Source organism: Eleginops maclovinus, chromosome 4 (assembly GCF_036324505.1).
Source record: "Eleginops maclovinus isolate JMC-PN-2008 ecotype Puerto Natales chromosome 4, JC_Emac_rtc_rv5, whole genome shotgun sequence".
In the NCBI taxonomy this organism is placed as follows: domain Eukaryota; kingdom Metazoa; phylum Chordata; class Actinopteri; order Perciformes; family Eleginopidae; genus Eleginops; species Eleginops maclovinus.
This window is the reverse complement of record NC_086352.1, coordinates 3,128,349-3,149,740: the sequence shown is the minus strand read 5'-3', so window position 1 is coordinate 3,149,740 and position 21,392 is coordinate 3,128,349. Positions and strand designations below refer to the sequence as shown.

General features: G+C 46.0%; 1 protein-coding gene across 1 annotated transcript; it reads left to right on the top strand.

Moving 5' to 3' along the window:
* Positions 1–5,374: 5,374 nt before the first annotated feature.
* Positions 5,375–21,390, top strand: plekho1b (pleckstrin homology domain containing, family O member 1b). Its single transcript, XM_063880847.1, has 6 exons — positions 5,375–5,597; positions 6,780–6,923; positions 12,979–13,119; positions 17,855–17,959; positions 18,872–18,970; positions 19,059–21,390. The coding sequence occupies exons 1-6, from the start codon at positions 5,571–5,573 to the stop codon at positions 19,524–19,526; spliced, it is 984 nt and encodes a 327-aa protein (XP_063736917.1). The 5' UTR covers positions 5,375–5,570; the 3' UTR covers positions 19,527–21,390.
* The last annotated feature ends 2 nt before the right edge of the window (positions 21,391–21,392 follow it).

Sequence of the window (21,392 nt, the reverse complement as noted above, 5' to 3'; positions counted from 1 at the left end):
AGACTCTACATACTGATATACACCTGAACATCAGCAGGAGAGGACTCTTTAAAGTAGAGACTCTACATACTGATATACACCTGAACATCAGCAGGAGAGGACTCTTTAAAGTAGAGACTCTACATACTGATATACACCTGAACATCAGCAGGAGAGGACTCTTTAAAGTAGAGACTCTACATACTGATATACACCTGAACATCAGCAGGAGAGGACTCTTTAAAGTAGAGACTCTACATACTGATATACACCTGAACATCAGCAGGAGAGGACTCTTTAAAGTAGAGACACTACATACTGATATACACCTGAACATCAGCAGGAGAGGACTCTTTAAAGTAGAGACTCTACATACTGATATACACCTGAACATCAGCAGGAGAGGACTCTTTAAAGTAGAGACACTACATACTGATATACACCTGAACATCAGCAGGAGAGGACTCTTTAAAGTAGAGACACTACATACTGATATACACCTGAACATCAGCAGGAGAGGACTCTTTAAAGTAGAGACACTACATACTGATATACACCTGAACATCAGCAGGAGAGGACTCTTTAAAGTAGAGACACTACATACTGATATACACCTGAACATCAGCAGGAGAGGACTCTTTAAAGTAGAGACACTACATACTGATATACACCTGAACATCAGCAGGAGAGGACTCTTTAAAGTAGAGACACTACATACTGATATACACCTGAACATCAGCAGGAGAGGACTCTTTAAAGTAGAGACTCTACATACTGATATACACCTGAACATCAGCAGGAGAGGACTCTTTAAAGTAGAGACACTACATACTGATATACACCTGAACATCAGCAGGAGAGGACTCTTTAAAGTAGAGACTCTACATACTGATATACACCTGAACATCAGCAGGAGAGGACTCTTTAAAGTAGAGACTCTACATACTGATATACACCTGAACATCAGCAGGAGAGGACTCTTTAAAGTAGAGACTCTACATACTGATATACACCTGAACATCAGCAGGAGAGGACTCTTTAAAGTAGAGACTCTACATACTGATATACACCTGAACATCAGCAGGAGAGGACTCTTTAAAGTAGAGACACTACATACTGATATACACCTGAACATCAGCAGGAGAGGACTCTTTAAAGTAGAGACACTACATACTGATATACACCTGAACATCAGCAGGAGAGGACTCTTTAAAGTAGAGACACTACATACTGATATACACCTGAACATCAGCAGGAGAGGACTCTTTAAAGTAGAGACACTACATACTGATATACACCTGAACATCAGCAGGAGAGGACTCTTTAAAGTAGAGACTCTACATACTGATATACACCTGAACATCAGCAGGAGAGGACTCTTTAAAGTAGAGACTCTACATACTGATATACACCTGAACATCAGCAGGAGAGGACTCTTTAAAGTAGAGACTCTACATACTGATATACACCTGAACATCAGCAGGAGAGGACTCTTTAAAGTAGAGACACTACATACTGATATACACCTGAACATCAGCAGGAGAGGACTCTTTAAAGTAGAGACACTACATACTGATATACACCTGAACATCAGCAGGAGAGGACTCTTTAAAGTAGAGACTCTACATACTGATATACACCTGAACATCAGCAGGAGAGGACTCTTTAAAGTAGAGACTCTACATACTGATATACACCTGAACATCAGCAGGAGAGGACTCTTTAAAGTAGAGACTCTACATACTGATATACACCTGAACATCAGCAGGAGAGGACTCTTTAAAGTAGAGACTCTACATACTGATATACACCTGAACATCAGCAGGAGAGGACTCTTTAAAGTAGAGACTCTACATACTGATATACACCTGAACATCAGCAGGAGAGGACTCTTTAAAGTAGAGACGCTACATACTGATATACACCTGAACATCAGCAGGAGAGGACTCTTTAAAGTAGAGACACTACATACTGATATACACCTGAACATCAGCAGGAGAGGACTCTTTAAAGTAGAGACTCTACATACTGATATACACCTGAACATCAGCAGGAGAGGACTCTTTAAAGTAGAGACACTACATACTGATATACACCTGAACATCAGCAGGAGAGGACTCTTTAAAGTAGAGACACTACATACTGATATACACCTGAACATCAGCAGGAGAGGACTCTTTAAAGTAGAGACACTACATACTGATATACACCTGAACATCAGCAGGAGAGGACTCTTTAAAGTAGAGACACTACATACTGATATACACCTGAACATCAGCAGGAGAGGACTCTTTAAAGTAGAGACACTACATACTGATATACACCTGAACATCAGCAGGAGAGGACTCTTTAAAGTAGAGACTCTACATACTGATATACACCTGAACATCAGCAGGAGAGGACTCTTTAAAGTAGAGACTCTACATACTGATATACACCTGAACATCAGCAGGAGAGGACTCTTTAAAGTAGAGACTCTACATACTGATATACACCTGAACATCAGCAGGAGAGGACTCTTTAAAGTAGAGACTCTACATACTGATATACACCTGAACATCAGCAGGAGAGGACTCTTTAAAGTAGAGACTCTACATACTGATATACACCTGAACATCAGCAGGAGAGGACTCTTTAAAGTAGAGACTCTACATACTGATATACACCTGAACATCAGCAGGAGAGGACTCTTTAAAGTAGAGACACTACATACTGATATACACCTGAACATCAGCAGGAGAGGACTCTTTAAAGTAGAGACACTACATACTGATATACACCTGAACATCAGCAGGAGAGGACTCTTTAAAGTAGAGACACTACATACTGATATACACCTGAACATCAGCAGGAGAGGACTCTTTAAAGTAGAGACTCTACATACTGATATACACCTGAACATCAGCAGGAGAGGACTCTTTAAAGTAGAGACTCTACATACTGATATACACCTGAACATCAGCAGGAGAGGACTCTTTAAAGTAGAGACACTACATACTGATATACACCTGAACATCAGCAGGAGAGGACTCTTTAAAGTAGAGACGCTACATACTGATATACACCTGAACATCAGCAGGAGAGGACTCTTTAAAGTAGAGACTCTACATACTGATATACACCTGAACATCAGCAGGAGAGGACTCTTTAAAGTAGAGACACTACATACTGATATACACCTGAACATCAGCAGGAGAGGACTCTTTAAAGTAGAGACACTACATACTGATATACACCTGAACATCAGCAGGAGAGGACTCTTTAAAGTAGAGACTGCTACATACTGATATACACCTGAACATCAGCAGGAGAGGACTCTTTAAAGTAGAGACACTACATACTGATATACACCTGAACATCAGCAGGAGAGGACTCTTTAAAGTAGAGACTCTACATACTGATATACACCTGAACATCAGCAGGAGAGGACTCTTTAAAGTAGAGACACTACATACTGATATACACCTGAACATCAGCAGGAGAGGACTCTTTAAAGTAGAGACACTACATACTGATATACACCTGAACATCAGCAGGAGAGGACTCTTTAAAGTAGAGACACTACATACTGATATACACCTGAACATCAGCAGGAGAGGACTCTTTAAAGTAGAGACTCTACATACTGATATACACCTGAACATCAGCAGGAGAGGACTCTTTAAAGTAGAGACTCTACATACTGATATACACCTGAACATCAGCAGGAGAGGACTCTTTAAAGTAGAGACTCTACATACTGATATACACCTGAACATCAGCAGGAGAGGACTCTTTAAAGTAGAGACTCTACATACTGATATACACCTGAACATCAGCAGGAGAGGACTCTTTAAAGTAGAGACTCTACATACTGATATACACCTGAACATCAGCAGGAGAGGACTCTTTAAAGTAGAGACCTACATACTGATATACACCTGAACATCAGCAGGAGAGGACTCTTTAAAAGTAGAGACACTACATACTTCTACATACTGATATACACCTGAACATCAGCAGGAGAGGACCTCTTTAAAGTAGAGACTCTACATACTATATACACCTGATCATCAAGCAGGAGAGGGACTCATTAAAGAGAGACTCTACATTACTGATTATACACTGAACCATCAGCAGGAGAGGACTCCTTAAGTAGAGGACTACATACTGATATACACCTGAACATCAGCAGGAGAGGACTCTTTAAAGTAGAGACTCTACATACTGATAGACACCTGAACATCAGCAGGAGAGGACTCTTTAAAGTAGAGACTACATACTGATATACACCTGAACATCAGCAGGAGAGGACTCTTTAAAGTAGAGACTCTACATACTGATATACACCTGAACATCAGCAGGAGAGGACTCTTTAAAGTAGAGACTCTACATACTGATATACACCTGAACATCAGCAGGAGAGGACTCTTTAAAGTAGAGACTCTACATACTGATATACACCTGAACATCAGCAGGAGAGGACTCTTTAAAGTAGAGACTCTACATACTGATATACACCTGAACATCAGCAGGAGAGGACTCTTTAAAGTAGTGTCGGTCAGAACCATAAATAATATTGTTGTTCTTTGAGCAGATTATCTGTGACCCAGTTTATGATCCAAGCTCAAAGTGAAATTGACTTCAGATCAGAGCCTGCTGCAAACATCTGTCCACACACAGATTACACTGATCTTTACACACACACACACACACACACACACACACACACACACACACACACACACACACACACACACACACACACACACACACACACACACACACACACAGTCTCTTGATTGTTCAGGTTTGTGTGAAACAGGAGCTAATTCTGAATTCATAAAATAGTACAAATAAACAACATAAACACACATGCAGGAGCACACGTGTCATCATCAGGCTTTCAGGAGCATGATGATGTTTATTAAATGGCACATTTCACCTTCCATATAAAGATATTTAAATGTATTTTATTTAATCATTTTATTTCATATCTTTAGTTCAGCTTCTTGTTTTTATACTGATATTTATATTTCATAAAGGGTTACAAAACCATATTTCCAACGGGATAATTCATTTTAACTTGAACTTTTATCAAGTTCACGCTTCCTGTTTCTTTATTATCAGAAGAGGAAGAAGCACACGGTTTTTTTAATACAGTTTAATTCATTTTAGGCAACATTTAATATCCATAAAGAGAGGCCCAAACCCGAAAGAATTCAAACAATAAAGAAGCACAAAAGCAGATAAGAAATATGACATGTTCTTTATTTACTTATTGTCATTATTACTTCATATATCTATATTTATTACCCCTGATTCATACTTGATGTTGTCCGGTAGGTGGCGCTGCTGCTGGGAGCCTCTGCGCCGCGGGGTGCCGAGAGGAGGAGGAGACACCGGACACCGAGGACCAGAGCAGCGGGGCTGGCCGGACAGAGAGCAGCAGCAGCACCGGGGAGCACCGGGGATCAGCAGCAGGAGCACCGGGAACAGAGGACACATCACCGGGGTTCAGAGGCTCCTCCTGCGGGACTTCAGAGACTTCTCCCCGGCTTCTCCTGCTCTCTTTGTGGGGTAAACGGAGGAGAGAAAGTACCGACAGCAGCATGAAGAAGAACGGCTCTGGGAAACGGGTGAGTGTTACCTGGGGACAGAGGGGACCGGGGGACAGGAAGACAGAGAGGACCAGGGACTCGGGACGGTCCATTAAGCTGGGTAAACCGGAGCTCGAGGAACAAAAGCCTCCAGGATTAGTTACAGGCTTTTACTTTGAAGGCACAAACTGACTAGAAGAATAGACTTTCAAAATAAGAGCGGTGTTGATGTCAGTGTTAAAGATGAGAGGACATTATCTCACACACACACACACACACACACACACACACACACACACACACACACACACACACACACACACACACACACACACACACACACACACAATATTTATTCATATTTAATCAACAAACTATGTTGCTTTAACTTCATAAACACAATTATTAATTTATTTAAATTGTAATAATTCACTTTTCTCGTCACAGAAAGCGTCACAAACACAAAGAGCTGATACATAATAATTCAAATGTGTCCATGATAGGTTGTATTCTGTTGTAAATGAAGGTAAATAAGGAACAACAGATCTGGAAACAGTTCTTTTAATACTTATACAAACAATAATATAACCCTAAGTATTTCAATTGTATTCTACTTGTACTTTTTTACTCCACTGCAACTATTTGATTAAACAGATCGCGGTTACTTTTCAGATTCAGATGATAAATTATTATGAATAAACTAATGAAAGTTGGTTCTGCAGCAGCATACCGTCTGCCTGTGAGGAACACAGGAATGCAGCAATCCTAATCATCCAGGACTTTAATATAGCTTTTATTTTGAAAGGGACATTAAGTAACTTGAAGTATATTTTGATGCCAATACTTTCTAATTCTACTCACGTTAGATTTTGTGTGCTGGACTTTTACAGAGTATTTTTAAACAGTATTTGTACTTTTACAGAAGTAAAATATCTGGTACTTCTTCCACCTCTGACATAATGCAAATATATAGAACCGTGCAGGCTCGATCAAATACTTAGAATCCATCGATAACACAGATTTTAAACGCTGCATTGTTACTTATTAACAGTAAATGTTTTTTGATTTATTCAAATGAGTTGTATTTAGTAGTAAATAGAACATGGCTTTTATTTCCCTGAACTAGAAGTCCTGTTTTGGACTGGAGTCTGGCTCTGATGCATTGAACATTTTAAGAGAATAAAAAGTGGTCATGTTCTGACTGCTTCCTGTTTCCTGCAGGGTTTGCAGGACTCGGCGCTGCTCCCCCCCCCGGAGAAGCTAGGCTGGATCCGGAGGTTTTGCGGGCGAGGGATCTTCAGGGAGATCTGGAAGAACCGCTTCGTGGTTCTGAGGGCGGATCAGCTGTTCATCTGCGAGAAGGAGGTGAGCGCCTCGTTAAGACCTTTGATCAACGAGGCGTTGTCATGGAGATGGCTCGTTAACTGTAACGGGTTTAAAGGGACAGCACTTTAACATTTAAACACGACTGATGTTTCTCAAAGATCTTCCTGAGTCAGCTCGGTTCTTTGCAGTGTTCTTCTGGTTCCTCTGGGTTCTGTTGTTGTTTTGGTTCTGACGGGAAACAGAAAGTTACTGCTCCACTTTCTACAGCGTCGCTCTGCAGGAGTCCAGTTTCAGACGAGCTGCAGAAACACACAGAGCTCCGGTTACACGCACACACACACACACCGACAACCTTTATCTCCTGCAGAACGTCCTGTCAGAACCTTTATCTGCCGCAGAACTTCCTGTCAGAACCTTTATCTGCCGCAGAACGTCAGAACCTTTATCTGCCGCAGAACGTCCTGTCAGAACCTTTATCTGCCGCAGAACGTCCTGTCAGAACCTTTATCTGCCGCAGAACGTCCTGTCAGAACCTTTATCTGCCGCAGAACGTCCTGTCAGAACCTTTATCTGCCGCAGAACGTCCTGTCAGAACCTTTATCTGCCGCAAAACGTCCTGTCAGAACCTTTATCTGCCGCAGAACGTCCTGTCAGAACCTTTATCTGCCGCAAAACGTCCTGTCAGAACCTTTATCTGCCGCAGAACGTCCTCTCAGAACCTTTATCTCCTGCAGAACGTCCTGTCAGAACCTTTATCTGCCGCAAAACGTCCTGTCAGAACCTTTATCTGCCGCAGAACGTCCTGTCAGAACCTTTATCTGCCGCAGAACGTCCTGTCAGAACCTTTATCTGCCGCAGAACGTCCTCTCAGAACCTTTATCTCCTGCAGAACGTCCTCTCAGAACCTTTATCTCCTGCAGAACGTCCTGTCAGAACCTTTATCTGCCGCAGAACGTCCTGTCAGAACCTTTATCTGCCGCAGAACGTCCTGTCAGAACCTTTATCTGCCGCAGAACGTCCTGTCAGAACCTTTATCTGCCGCAGAACATCCTGTCAGAACCTTTATCTGCCGCAGAACGTCCTGTCAGAACCTTTATCTGCCGCAAAACGTCCTGTCAGAACCTTTATCTCCTGCAGAACGTCCTCTCAGAACCTTTATCTCCTGCAGAACGTCCTGTCAGAACCTTTATCTCCTGCAGAACGTCCTCTCAGAACCTTTATCTCATGCAGAACGTCCTGTCAGAACCTTTATCTGCCGCAGAACGTCCTGTCAGAACCTTTATCTGCCGCAGAACGTCCTGTCAGAACCTTTATCTGCCGCAGAACGTCCTGTCAGAACCTTTATCTGCCGCAGAACGTCCTGTCAGAACCTTTATCTGCCGCAGAACGTCCTGTCAGAACCTTTATCTCCTGCAGAACGTCCTCTCAGAACCTTTATCTCATGCAGAACGTCCTGTCAGAACCTTTATCTGCCGCAAAACGTCCTGTCAGAACCTTTATCTCCTGCAGAACGTCCTCTCAGAACCTTTATCTCCTGCAGAACGTCCTCTCAGAACCTTTATCTCCTGCAGAACGTCCTGTCAGAACCTTTATCTCCTGCAGAACGTCCTCTCAGAACCTTTATCTCCTGCAGAACGTCTTCTCAGAACCTTTATCTGCCGCAAAACGTCCTGTCAGAACCTTTATCTCCTGCAGAACGTCCTCTCAGAACCTTTATCTCCTGCAGAACGTCCTGTCAGAACCTTTATCTCCTGCAGAACGTCCTCTCAGAACCTTTATCTCCTGCAGAACGTCCTGTCAGAACCTTTATCTGCCGCAGAACGTCCTGTCAGAACCTTTATCTGCCGCAGAACGTCCTGTCAGAACCTTTATCTGCCGCAGAACGTCCTGTCAGAACCTTTATCTGCCGCAGAACGTCCTGTCAGAACCTTTATCTGCCGCAAAACGTCCTGTCAGAACCTTTATCTCCTGCAGAACGTCCTCTCAGAACCTTTATCTCCTGCAGAACGTCTTCTCAGAACCTTTATCTGCCGCAGAACGTCCTGTCAGAACCTTTATCTGCCGCAGAACGTCCTGTCAGAACCTTTATCTGCCGCAAAACGTCCTGTCAGAACCTTTATCTCCTGCAGAACGTCCTCTCAGAACCTTTATCTCCTGCAGAACGTCTTCTCAGAACCTTTATCTGCCGCAGAACGTCCTGTCAGAACCTTTATCTGCCGCAGAACGTCCTGTCAGAACCTTTATCTGCCGCAAAACGTCCTGTCAGAACCTTTATCTCCTGCAGAACGTCCTGTCAGAACCTTTATCTGCTGCAGAACGTCTTCTCAGAACCTTTATCTCCTGCAGAACGTCCTGTCAGAACCTTTATCTGCCGCAGAACGTCCTATCAGAACCTTTATCTGCCGCAGAACGTCTTCTCAGAACCTTTATCTCCTGCAGAACGTCCTGTCAGAGCCTTTATCTCCTGCAGAACGTCCTGTCAGAACCTTTATCTGCCGCAAAACGTCCTGTCAGAACCTTTATCTCCTGCAGAACGTCCTCTCAGAACCTTTATCTGCCGCAGAACGTCCTGTCAGAACCTTTATCTGCTGCAGAACGTCTTCTCAGAACCTTTATCTCCTGCAGAACGTCCTGTCAGAACCTTTATCTGCCGCAGAACGTCCTGTCAGAACCTTTATCTGCCGCAGAACGTCCTGTCAGAACCTTTATCTGCCGCAGAACGTCCTGTCAGAACCTTTATCTGCCGCAGAACGTCCTGTCAGAACCTTTATCTCCTGCAGAACGTCCTGTCAGAACGTTTATCTGCCGCAGAACGTCCTCTCAGAACCTTTATCTGCTGCAGAACGTCCTGTCAGAACCTTTATCTGCCGCAGAACGTCCTGTCAGAACCTTTATCTGCCGCAAAACGTCCTGTCAGAACCTTTATCTCCTGCAGAACGTCCTGTCAGAACCTTTATCTGCTGCAGAACGTCTTCTCAGAACCTTTATCTCCTGCAGAACGTCCTGTCAGAACCTTTATCTGCCGCAGAACGTCCTATCAGAACCTTTATCTGCCGCAGAACGTCTTCTCAGAACCTTTATCTCCTGCAGAACGTCCTGTCAGAGCCTTTATCTCCTGCAGAACGTCCTGTCAGAACCTTTATCTGCCGCAAAACGTCCTGTCAGAACCTTTATCTCCTGCAGAACGTCCTCTCAGAACCTTTATCTGCCGCAAAACGTCCTCTCAGAACCTTTATCTGCCGCAGAACGTCCTGTCAGAACCTTTATCTGCCGCAAAACGTCCTCTCAGAACCTTTATCTGCCGCAGAACGTCCTGTCAGAACCTTTATCTGCCGCAAAACGTCCTCTCAGAACCTTTATCTGCCGCAGAACGTCCTGTCAGAACCTTTATCTGCTGCAGAACGTCTTCTCAGAACCTTTATCTCCTGCAGAACGTCCTGTCAGAACCTTTATCTGCCGCAGAACGTCCTGTCAGAACCTTTATCTGCCGCAGAACGTCCTGTCAGAACCTTTATCTGCCGCAGAACGTCCTGTCAGAACCTTTATCTGCCGCAGAACGTCCTGTCAGAACCTTTATCTCCTGCAGAACGTCCTGTCAGAACGTTTATCTGCCGCAGAACGTCCTCTCAGAACCTTTATCTGCTGCAGAACGTCCTGTCAGAACCTTTATCTGCCGCAGAACGTCCTGTCAGAATCTTCATCTGCCGCAGAACGTCCTGTCAGAACCTTTATCTGCCGCAGAACGTCCTGTCAGAACCTTCATCTGCCGCAGAACGTCAGAACCTTTATCTGCTGCAGAACTTCCTCTCAGAACCTTTATCTGCTGCAGAACATCCTGTCAGAACCTTTATCTGCCGCAGAACGTCCTCTCAGAACCTTTATCTGCTGCAGAACGTCCTGTCAGAATCTTCATCTGCCGCAGAACGTCCTGTCAGAATCTTCATCTGCCGCAGAACGTCCTGTCAGAACCTTTATCTGCCGCAGAACGTCAGAACCTTTATCTGCTGCAGAACTTCCTGTCAGAACCTTTATCTGCTGCAGAACGTCCTGTCAGAACCTTTATCTGCTGCAGAACGTCCTGTCAGAACCTTTATCTGCCGCAGAACGTCCTGTCAGAACCTTCATCTGCCGCAGAACGTCCTGTCAGAACCTTCATCTGCCGCAGAACGTCCTGTCAGAACCTTTATCTGCCGCAGAACGTCAGAACCTTTATCTGCCGCAGAAAGTCCTGTCAGAAACTTTATCTGCCGCAGAACGTCCTGTCAGAACCTTCATCTGCCGCAGAACGTCCTGTCAGAACCTTTATCTGCCGCAGAACGTCAGAACCTTTATCTGCCGCAGAAAGTCCTGTCAGAACCTTCATCTGCCGCAGAACGTCCTGTCAGAACCTTCATCTGCCGCAGAACGTCCTGTCAGAACCTTTATCTGCCGCAGAACGTCAGAACCTTTATCTGCCGCAGAAAGTCCTGTCAGAACCTTCATCTGCCGCAGAACGTCCTGTCAGAACCTTCATCTGCCGCAGAACGTCCTGTCAGAACCTTTATCTGCCGCAGAACGTCAGAACCTTTATCTGCCGCAGAACGTCCTGTCAGAACCTTCATCTGCCGCAGAACGTCCCGTCAGAACCTTCATCTGCCGCAGAACGTCCCGACAGAACCTTTATCTGCCGCAGAACTTCCTCTCAGAACCTTTTTCTGCCGCAGAATGTCCTGTCAGAACCTTTATCTGCCGCAGAACGTCCTCTCAGAACCTTTTTCTGCCACAGAACGTCCTCTCAGAACCTTCATCTGCCGCGGAATGTCCTGTCAGAACCTTTTTCTGCCGCAGAACGCCCTGTCAGAACCTTTATCTGCCGCAGAACGTCCTGTCAGAACCTTTTTCTGCCGCAGAACGCCCTGTCAGAACCTTTATCTGCCGCAGAACGTCCTCTCAGAACCTTTTTCTGCCGCAGAACGTCCTCTCAGAACCTTCATCTGCCGCGGAATGTCCTGTCAGAACCTTTATCTCCTGCAGAATGTTCTAAGCTAGGCTAGCAGTTTCCCTTTGCCTCAAGTCTTTGTGCTAAGCTAGGCTACTCCCATCTGAATGGACACAGTGTTGAGGCACCAGAACATTTCCCTGAGGAACCCCGTGTTACTGAGCACAGACACAGACGATGAGTTCCTCTCAGCGGTCACATGATCATCTGTCTTCACGACCATATTAGGGCGTCTGTGTCTGCAGACCGTTCTGCTTCTGTGGTGGAGGATCAGCATTTCCACTTCCTGTTTCACACTAGGAATAGAAACCAGAGAAACCACACACACACACACACACACACACACACACACACACACACACACACACACACACACACACACACACACACACACACACACACACACACACACACACACACACACACACTCTTATGTCGGTCAGTCTTTAGGTTCTGCTTTTGGCTGTTTTTGGTCAGGTCTCAGTCACTTGATTGTTATCAGTTTTCCATCAGTGTGTGTTCTGAGTGTGAGTGTTATGTGCTTGAGAAGATTTGAGGAACATGTTAAAAGGGAACACGCCACTGTGTAAACTTTCAGAATAATTTAAAACTAAAAGCAGAAGCTGAGGTCTGTGTGTGTGTGTGTGTGTGTGTGTGTGTGTTTGTGTGTGTGTGTGTGTGTGTGTGTGTAAGACACAGAAGAAGGGGGATGGTAAAACAGTTGTATTGGTTCAATTCAAACATTCTTCCCTTAGTTGTCATCAGTTTACAGGACATTTGTTCATCCATTTCCAGCTCCCAGTGTGTGTGTGTGTGTGTGTGTGTGTGTCTCCCAGGAAGTCTTGTTTTAAAGCTCCTTAATAATGGATGCTGTTTCCATGGAGATCAATGAGCTGAAGGTTAACCTGCAGTGTGTGTGTGTGTGTGTGTGTGTGTGTGTGAGTGAGTTGGGTGTGTTAACCTGCAGACTGTCAGTCATCAAACATAAACGTCTGATCTACATCAGTGTAGTGTGATTTTATTCCTGCCTCTTCTTTATTCATACTGTTATCCACCCTGCTCCAGACCGCCCTGTTACTGTTAGCTTAGCATGATGGAGCTGCTACCTGTGTGCAGGTGAAGGAGTTGGGCCGGGCGGACGAGGTTTTGGATCTGTCCGACTACGAGCGCTGTGAAGAGATCCGGAAGAACAAAAGCCGAAGCAAAAAGAACCACAGCAAGTTCAGAGTGCAGCGCTGCAGCAGCCCGGGGAACACGGTACACCTGTCTGTCTGTCTGTCTGTACGGTCACATGACTTCACGTCAAAAGGTTAAGATCTCTCCAGCTCGTGTTACCTCAGACCTGATTCCAGGCTTACAACCAAAAACCTATCAGAAACCATTGACCTCCAGACCAGGGGAAAGGAAGTGAGGAAATGCTGACTCATGTCAGGGTTTAGGACTCATTCCTGCACCTCTCTCTGTGTGTCTTGACACCTCGTTGAGTTTTTCATGAGGAAGTTCTTCATGTGCGTCACGCTCTGCGGCTCACAGGAAACTATTCTTAGCCCTACAGTTCCTCCTGAATAAAAAAGAATCACTGACTCGCAGCAGCTGATTGCACACACAACACACTCACACACACAGCCATCTGGTGAGCTGTCTCCCACTGAGCCTTTGGAAAACAGTGTGTGTGTGTGTGTGTGTGTGTGTGTGTGTGTGTGTGTGTGTGTGTGTAACAGAAGCTTCCACCTGTCTGCAGGACACCTGATCCCTCCCTAGGGCATTCTGGGTATTTGTAGGATGGCAAGATATCTGCTGATTGTGTTAAGCTTGATGCCTAGCTTCATCAAAGACGCAGCCAACAACAAGGGTTCAAGGTTCAAGGTTCAAGGTGTTATTTGTCATATGCACAGCAGATACAACGTATATGTTGGCAATGAAAATCTTATGTCCCATGCTCCTCCAACAACTCAACATACATGGTGCAGATAAGATAATAAAATAGTGCAAAAAGAGAGAAGAATATTTACAGTAACAACAGTAAAGATTTGAGGAGGTGAAATATATACATACAGTGGAATACATTGAGAGTATTTAAACACTTTACTCTGTTGAATGAGGAGGTATGGACAGATGCATATATTATGTATAACAGATGTATATGATATATATATCTATATATATGTATGTGTGTGTGTGTGTGTGTGTGTGTGTGTGTGTGTGTGTGTGTACTATAAAAAGATGTGAGTACACATCCACAGAGCTCAGGAGTTCAGCAGTCTTATAGCCCGTGGTATAAAACTGTCTCTGAGTCTGGTGGTCTTGGTCCGGATGCTGCGGTACCGTCTGCCAGACGGCAGCAGACAGAACAGATTGTTGCTGGGGTGATGGGGGTCCTTTAATATCCTACCGGCCTTCTTCCTACACCGCTGGGTGTAGAGGTCCTCCATGGATGGCAGCTCCGTCCTGGTGATGTGCTGAGCAGTTTTCACCACCCTCTGTAGAGTCTTACGGTTGAGGGCGGTGCAACTGCCATCCCAGGCGGTGATGCAGCCAGTCAGGATACTCTCGATGGTGCACCTGTAGAAGTTGCAGAGTATCCTGGAGTCCATGTTGAACTTCCGCAGCCTGCGGAGGAAGAAGAGCCGCTGTCGAGCCGTCTTGGATATGACCCTGGTGTGATGTGTCCATGTCAGGTCCTCACTGATGTTTACCCCGAGGAACCTGAAGCTGCTGACTCTCTCCACAGGAGTCCCGTCGATGGTGATGGGTGTGTGTGCCTCTCTCTGCCTCTTCCTGTAGTCCACAATCAGCTCCTTTGTTTTGCTGACGTTGAGATGGAGGTTGTTGTCCTGGCACCAAGATGTCAGGGCTCTGACCTCCTCTCTGTACGCCGTCTCGTCGCCGTCTGTGATCAGGCCGATGACGGTCGTGTCGTCAGCAAACTTGATGATGGCGTTGGAGCTGTGTGTGGCCACGCAGTCGTGCGTGAACAGGGAGTAGAGGAGAGGGCTGAGCACACAACCCTGAGGGGCTCCGGTGTTGAGGGTCAAGGTGGAGGATGTGATGTTCCCCATCCGCACTGCCTGGGATCTGCCCGTTAGGAAGCTCATGATCCAGTCACAGAGGGCGCTGTTGAGCCCAAGGTCCCTGAGCTTAATGATGACCTTGGAGGGCACAATGGTGTTGAATGCTGAACTGTAGTCAATGAACAGCATTCTCACATAAGTGTTCCTCTGGTCCAGGTGGGAGAGGGCAGTGTGGAGGGTGAGGGAGATGGCATCATCCGTGGACCTGTTTGCTCTGTAGGCAAACTGCAGGGGGTCCAGTGAGTCAGGGAGGGAGGAGGTGATAAAGGTTTTGACTAACCGCTCAAAGCACTTCATGATGATGGAGGTGAGTGCAACTGGGCGGTAGTCATTGAGGCAGATGGGTTTTGTCTTTTTGGGGACAGGGACAATGATGGACTCTTTAAAACATGTGGGGACTACAGACTGGAGCAGGGACCTATTGAAAATGTCTGTGAACACATCTGCCAGCTGAACTGCACACACCTTGAGAGCACGGCCAGGGATGCCATCAGGTCCAGGAGCCCTGTGTGCGTTGATCCTTTTCAGAGATCTACACACATCTGCACTGGTTAAAACCAGTGAGCAGGGATCCTGGGCCTTCTGTGCCTCCACAGCTGGGGGCTTCTCAAAGCGTGCATAAAATGTGTTCAGTTCATCTGGGAGAGATGCAGACACTTCCTCAGCACCACTCGTTGTCCTTTTGTAGTCTGTTATTGTTTTCAGTCCAGACCACATATTTCTGGCGTTGGAGCCCTTGTAGTTCGACTCCACCTTGTCCCTGTATTGTCTTTTCGCACTGCTAATACAGTGGGGCAAAAAAGTATTTAGTCAGCCACCAATTGTGCAAGTTCTCCCAGTTAAAAAGATGAGAGAGGCCTGTAATTTTCATCATAGGTATACTTCAACTATGAGAGACAGAATGAGAAAAAACAATCCAGGAAATCACATTGTCTGATTCTTAAAGAATTAATTGGTAAATTCCTCGGTAAAATAAGTATTTGGTCACCTACAAACACGCAAGATGTCTGGCTCTCACAGACCTGTAACTTCTTCTTTAAGAGGCTCCTCTGTCCTCCACTCGTTACCTGTATTAATGGCACCTTTTTGAACTCGTTATCAGTATAAAAGACACCTGTCCACAACCTCAAACAGTCATACTCCAAACTCCACTATGGCCAAGACCAAAGAGCTGTCAAAGGAGACCAGAGACAACATTGTAGACCTGCACCAGGCTGGGAAAACTGAATGTGCAATAGGTAAGCAGCTTGGTGTGAAGAAATCAACTGTGGGAGCAATTATTAGAAAATGGAAGACATACAAGACCACTGCTAATCTCCCTCCATCTGGGGCTCCACGCAAGATCTCACCCCGTGGGGTCAACATGATCACAAGAACGGTGAGCACAAATCCCAGAACCACACGGGGGGACCTAGTGAATGACCTGCAGAGAGCTGGGACCAAAGTAACAGAGGCTACCATCAGTAACACACTACGCCGCCAGGGACTTAAATCCTGCAGTTCCAGACGTGTCCCTCTGCTTAAGCCAGTACATGTCCAGGCCCGTCTGAAGTTTGCTAGAGGGCATTTGTATGATCCAGAAGAGGATTGGGAGAATGTCATATGGTCAGATGAAACCAAAATAGAACTTTTTGGTAAAAACTCAACTGGTCGTGTTTGGAGGAGAAAGAATGCAGAGTTGCCTCCAAAGAACACCATACCTACTGTGAAGCATGGGGGTGGAGACATCATGCTTTGGGGCTGTTCTTCTGCAAAGGGACCAGGACGACTGATCCGTGTAAAGGAAAGAATGAATGGGGCCATGTATCGTGAGATTTTGAGTGAAAACCTCCTTCCATCAGCAAGGGCACTGAAGATGAAGCGTGGCTGGGTCTTTCAGCATGACAATGATCCCAAACACACCGCCAGGGCAACGAAGGAGTGGCTTCGTAAGAAGCCTTTCAAGGTCCTGGAGTGGCCTAGCCAGTCTCCAGATCTCAACCCCATAGAAAATCTTTGGAGGGAGTTGAAAGTCCGTGTTGCCCAGCGACAGCCCCAAAACATCACTGCTTTAGAGGAGATCTGCATGGAGGAATGGGCCAAAATACCAGCAACAGTGTGGAAACCTTGTGAAGACTTACAGAAAACCGTTTGACCTCTGTCATTGCCAACAAAGGGTATATAACAAAGTATTGAGATGAACTTTTGTTATTGACCAAATACTTATTTTCCACAATCATCTGAAATTAATTCATTAAAATCCTACAATGTGATTTTCTGGATTGTTTCCCCCATTCTGTCTCTCATAGTTGAGGTATAACTATGATACAAATTACAGGCCTCTCTCATCTTTTGAAATGGGAGAATTTGCACAATTGGTGGCTGACTAAATACTTTTTTGCCCCACTGTAGCTCTCCGGAGTGCATACCTGGAATTCCTGTACTCATCCAAAATGCTCACAAAAGCTATCAACAAATAAACAACCCTAACACCACTGAGGAGATATTCACTATGCTAACTGCTATCTAATATCATGCTAACAAGCTATCAACGTACAGTATAAGGAGTCATAACTGCTGACTTAATCAACCAAAACAGTTTCAACATTTTAAAAACAAGCTAACTGCTAGCATGTTATCTAACAAAATGCTAAATGAAGCTAACGTGAAATGTATAATCTTAAATGCTAGCTAAATCTGACTAACAATGATCTAATAGTATGCTAAAACAAGCTAAGAAATAAAAGCTTAACGCTAAGTAGCCTGTCGCACAACATGCTAATAAAAGCTAATTGCGGATAACCAATGTCAGGCCTAGCATGTTATGCTAAACAAGCTAACACAAAATACACAATCTCACCATTAGCTTAATTTGAAGTAACAGTTGCTAACACCTCGTGTGTTGTTGTTGTGGTATAATAAAATGTTCTGTACGGCTGCAGGTCCCTAACCTGGTGTTCCTGGCTGTGAGTCCGGAGGAGAAAGAGTCCTGGATCCAGGTCCTGAACGCCTCCATCACACGGGCCAAGAACCGGATCCTGGACGAGGTACCTGATCATATCTACCGCTGTTCGCTGAGACACCTGGGGAGGGAATATGGGAGACACACCCGGGGAGGGAATATTGGAGACACACCTGGGGAGGGAATATTGGAGAGACACCTGGGGAGGGAATATTGGAGACACACCTGGGGAGGGAATATGGGAGACACACCTGGGGAGGGAATATGGGAGACACACCCGGGGAGGGAATATGGGAGACACACCCGGGGAGGGAATATGGGAGACACACCTGGGGAGGGCATATGGAAGGGTCAATGAGAAGCGGGGTTATTACTCTCTGATTGGTTCTTCAGATCAGAGGGAAAACTAGTGAGGGGACCAGGCTCTCCACATTGAGGGTTCTTCATATTGAGGGAGGAAACGTCATGAATCTGGACCTGGATTTAGGAACAGGGATCAGGTCTTCCTCTCTGTTTGTCGTTGATCTGAAAGTTCTTCATGTTTGATTTTAGCATCTCTGTCACAGGAAGTCAACGTTTCCACCAGTCAATACTGTGATCAATACACACACACACACACACACACACACACACACACACACACACACACACACACACACACACACACACACACACACACACACACACACACACACACACACACACACACACACACACACACACACACACACACACACACACACACACACACAAAGCCTTAAATCTGAAAAAGTGTGTGTGTTTACCTGGTGGTGCTGTGCATCATGCTGTTTGTTGTTGTTGTTGTTGTTGTTGTTGTGTGTGTTAAGGGTCTATGTCTCTGCCCTCTGGGAGAGGGGGGGTCAAGTGCAGTGAATTTCATTCTGAACTCAGTTCAGAGGGCTGAAGGGTCGATTGGATTTTCCGACACTCAGTGAATCATTTTAACCTGTCTGTCTGTCTGTCTGTCTGTCTTCAGGTGACTGTGGAAGACAATCAACTGTCTCACCTGACTCGAGACCGGGTAAAGATCCCTCAGACCCGCCGCCTGCCGACCAGAGGACACCTGCTGGCCGTGGTGGGTATCTGCTCCCTCACTGACTCAGACGGACAGGAAGTAAACAATCCTAACATGTTCTCCGTCTGTGTGACCCCCCCTCCCCCAGGCCTCCTCCTCTGACGGGGCTCTGACTCTGGACCTGATCCAGGAGGAGGACCCCACTGTTGTGATCCCCTTGGACTGCCCCCTCCGCTCCAGGACGGATGGAGCCCTCTGTGCCCGGGCCGCCGAGGCTTCTGGGAAATCTCAGAGCCTCCCGCAAGAGGTGCAGACCCCACTGGCCGGGAACAACAACCGCTGCACCTCCATGGACCAGATCCTGACCTCCTCGGAGCCCCAGAGGACAGCGGCCCCCCAGGAACCCCCGGTGGCCAGGCTGCAGGAGCTGATCGCCCAGAAGCTGCAGGACACGGAGCGGTTGCTGACGGAGGTCCGGGGGGGGACGGAGGAGGCAACGGATGCGAAGCGGCTCCTGCAGGAGGCAGCGGCGGTCTGGAGTCAGGCGAGGGAGGTCCTGCAGGAGGTGAAGGAGCTGCAGGACCTGTACCGGCAGCTGGACCCCCCCTCACTGTGACCCATACAGGAACTATAATACCCACAATGCCTCTGTACCAGGAACAGTGATTTAGGTTCTGTCTGGACCAGAGGGTCCGGTCCCCAGAGACTTTGATCACAGATGCTGAAGCCCCTCCCTCAGCTTCCTGTGTTTTATAGATTTTATAATGTAGAGTCAGGAGGGGGGGGGCATTAATCCAGAGCGTTTGCACTAAAACGGGAAGGGCTGAATGTGCCCCCGGAACCAGTCTGACCTCCCCAATTAACAATCTTCCAGAGACCCAGACCTCAGATGAATCAATTGTTAATAATAGTCCTCTCAGAGACCGGACCTCCTCTCAGAGACCGGACCTCGTTTCACTGACCGGACCTCCTTTAGAGACCAGACTTCCTTTACAGACCGGACCTCCTTTAGAAACCAGACCTGCTTTAGTGACCGGACCTCCTTTAGAAACCAGACCTGCTTTAGTGACCGGACCTCCTTTAGAAACCAGACCCGCTTTAGAGACCGGACTTCCTTTAGTGACCGGACCTCCTTTAGAGACCGGACCTCCTTTAGAGAATAGACATTCTCTCAGAGACAGAGTGCCAAGAGAGGAGGAGGAGACGGCTCTCTGGAAACCCTGTTCCTGGACTGGATGTGAGTCCCTGATGGTTTGAGAGGACTATAACGAGGGTTAGAGGCTCGGCTCTGAGAGGAAGGGTTGTGATGGTACGATGTAGGAAGATCTCCGGGGTGTGTGGAGGTCAGGTTCAGGATCTATTTGTTAATCATGGTACAAGCTGTTTAAGCCTCCCTCCTCCTCCTCTTCCTCCTACTCTTGAACCGCTGAGCTGGGCTCAGGTTTTGGACTCTTTAAGAAAAAAACTATGCACGCTGCATGAAAAACAGCCACTTCCTGCTCCTCCTCTTCTGAATGTGTTTTTACTGGCAGGTGAAAATGTCTGAATCCTCAGAAGCAGCAGAGTAAAGTTCAGTCTCTCGTTGTTCCTCTCAGATCAGAACTGACAGGGCTAACTGAGCTAACAGGGCTAACTGAGCTAGCAGTGTTAACTGAGCTAATAGGGCTAACTGAGCTAACAGTGGTAACACTGCTAACTGAGTTAACAGTGCTAGAGAATGATAGAAAAATTCAATCTAAACAGTTTAAAGCTCTTCAAACATTAAGGGTTTTTTTTCTCATGAATATTTCTTCCGCTAAAACGCAGCTGCAGAGCGCCCTGATTATTAGCTGATGAGCTAACCAAGCTAACATTGATCAGCTGAAATAGCTAGCTAAGATACGATAATACTAAGATCAACTCTTTAAATATTGTCATCACAGCTGTGCAACACCAACACACATTTAACGTCAGAATCAATGCTAATGCTAATGTAGCATCCTAGCTTCGGGAAACATGATACACATTAGCTACCAGCTAGCACGGGCTTCATTAATGTCAACCTCCCACGTTATTTAGCTAGCAACCGGCTCCTAAAGCTAACACGTGTTTTAACAAGATTAAAGATAAGGAAAATCTCCACATGATTTCAAACAGCTGAGAGTAATCAGGTGAATCCAGATTCCCAGGGGACGACAGGTCTCGGATTCTGGTGTCAGCCGCTCGGATCTGAGAGGAGCCAAGAGAACCTGAAGAACTATTTTTATAAAATACTTTTGTACCTAACAGCTTCCTGTAAGAGTGTGTGTGTGTGTGTGTGTGTGTGTGTGTGTGTGTGTGTGTGTGTGTGGGATTTATTTCTATCAGAATGATATTGTCTGTCGTTTGATCCTTCCTCTTTGTGCTGCAGCCTTACACCCCAGAGGATCATGGGAGATGTAGTCCGGGAGAGATGTGAAGCTGTGAGTTCATGTGCTAAAATAAAAACCTGCAAACTGAAACC

What these genes read in the sequence shown, in the direction of transcription:
- plekho1b (XM_063880847.1), top strand. Translation starts at nt 5,571, where the DNA reads ATGAAGAAGAACGGCTCTGGGAAACGG. An exon ending in TGTTCATCTGCGAGAAGGAG is followed by an intron (nt 6,924 to 12,978) that starts GTGAGCGCCTCG and finishes ACCTGTGTGCAG; the next exon opens with GTGAAGGAGTTGGGCCGGGC. An exon ending in GAGGACACCTGCTGGCCGTG is followed by an intron (nt 18,971 to 19,058) that starts GTGGGTATCTGC and finishes CCCCTCCCCCAG; the next exon opens with GCCTCCTCCTCTGACGGGGC.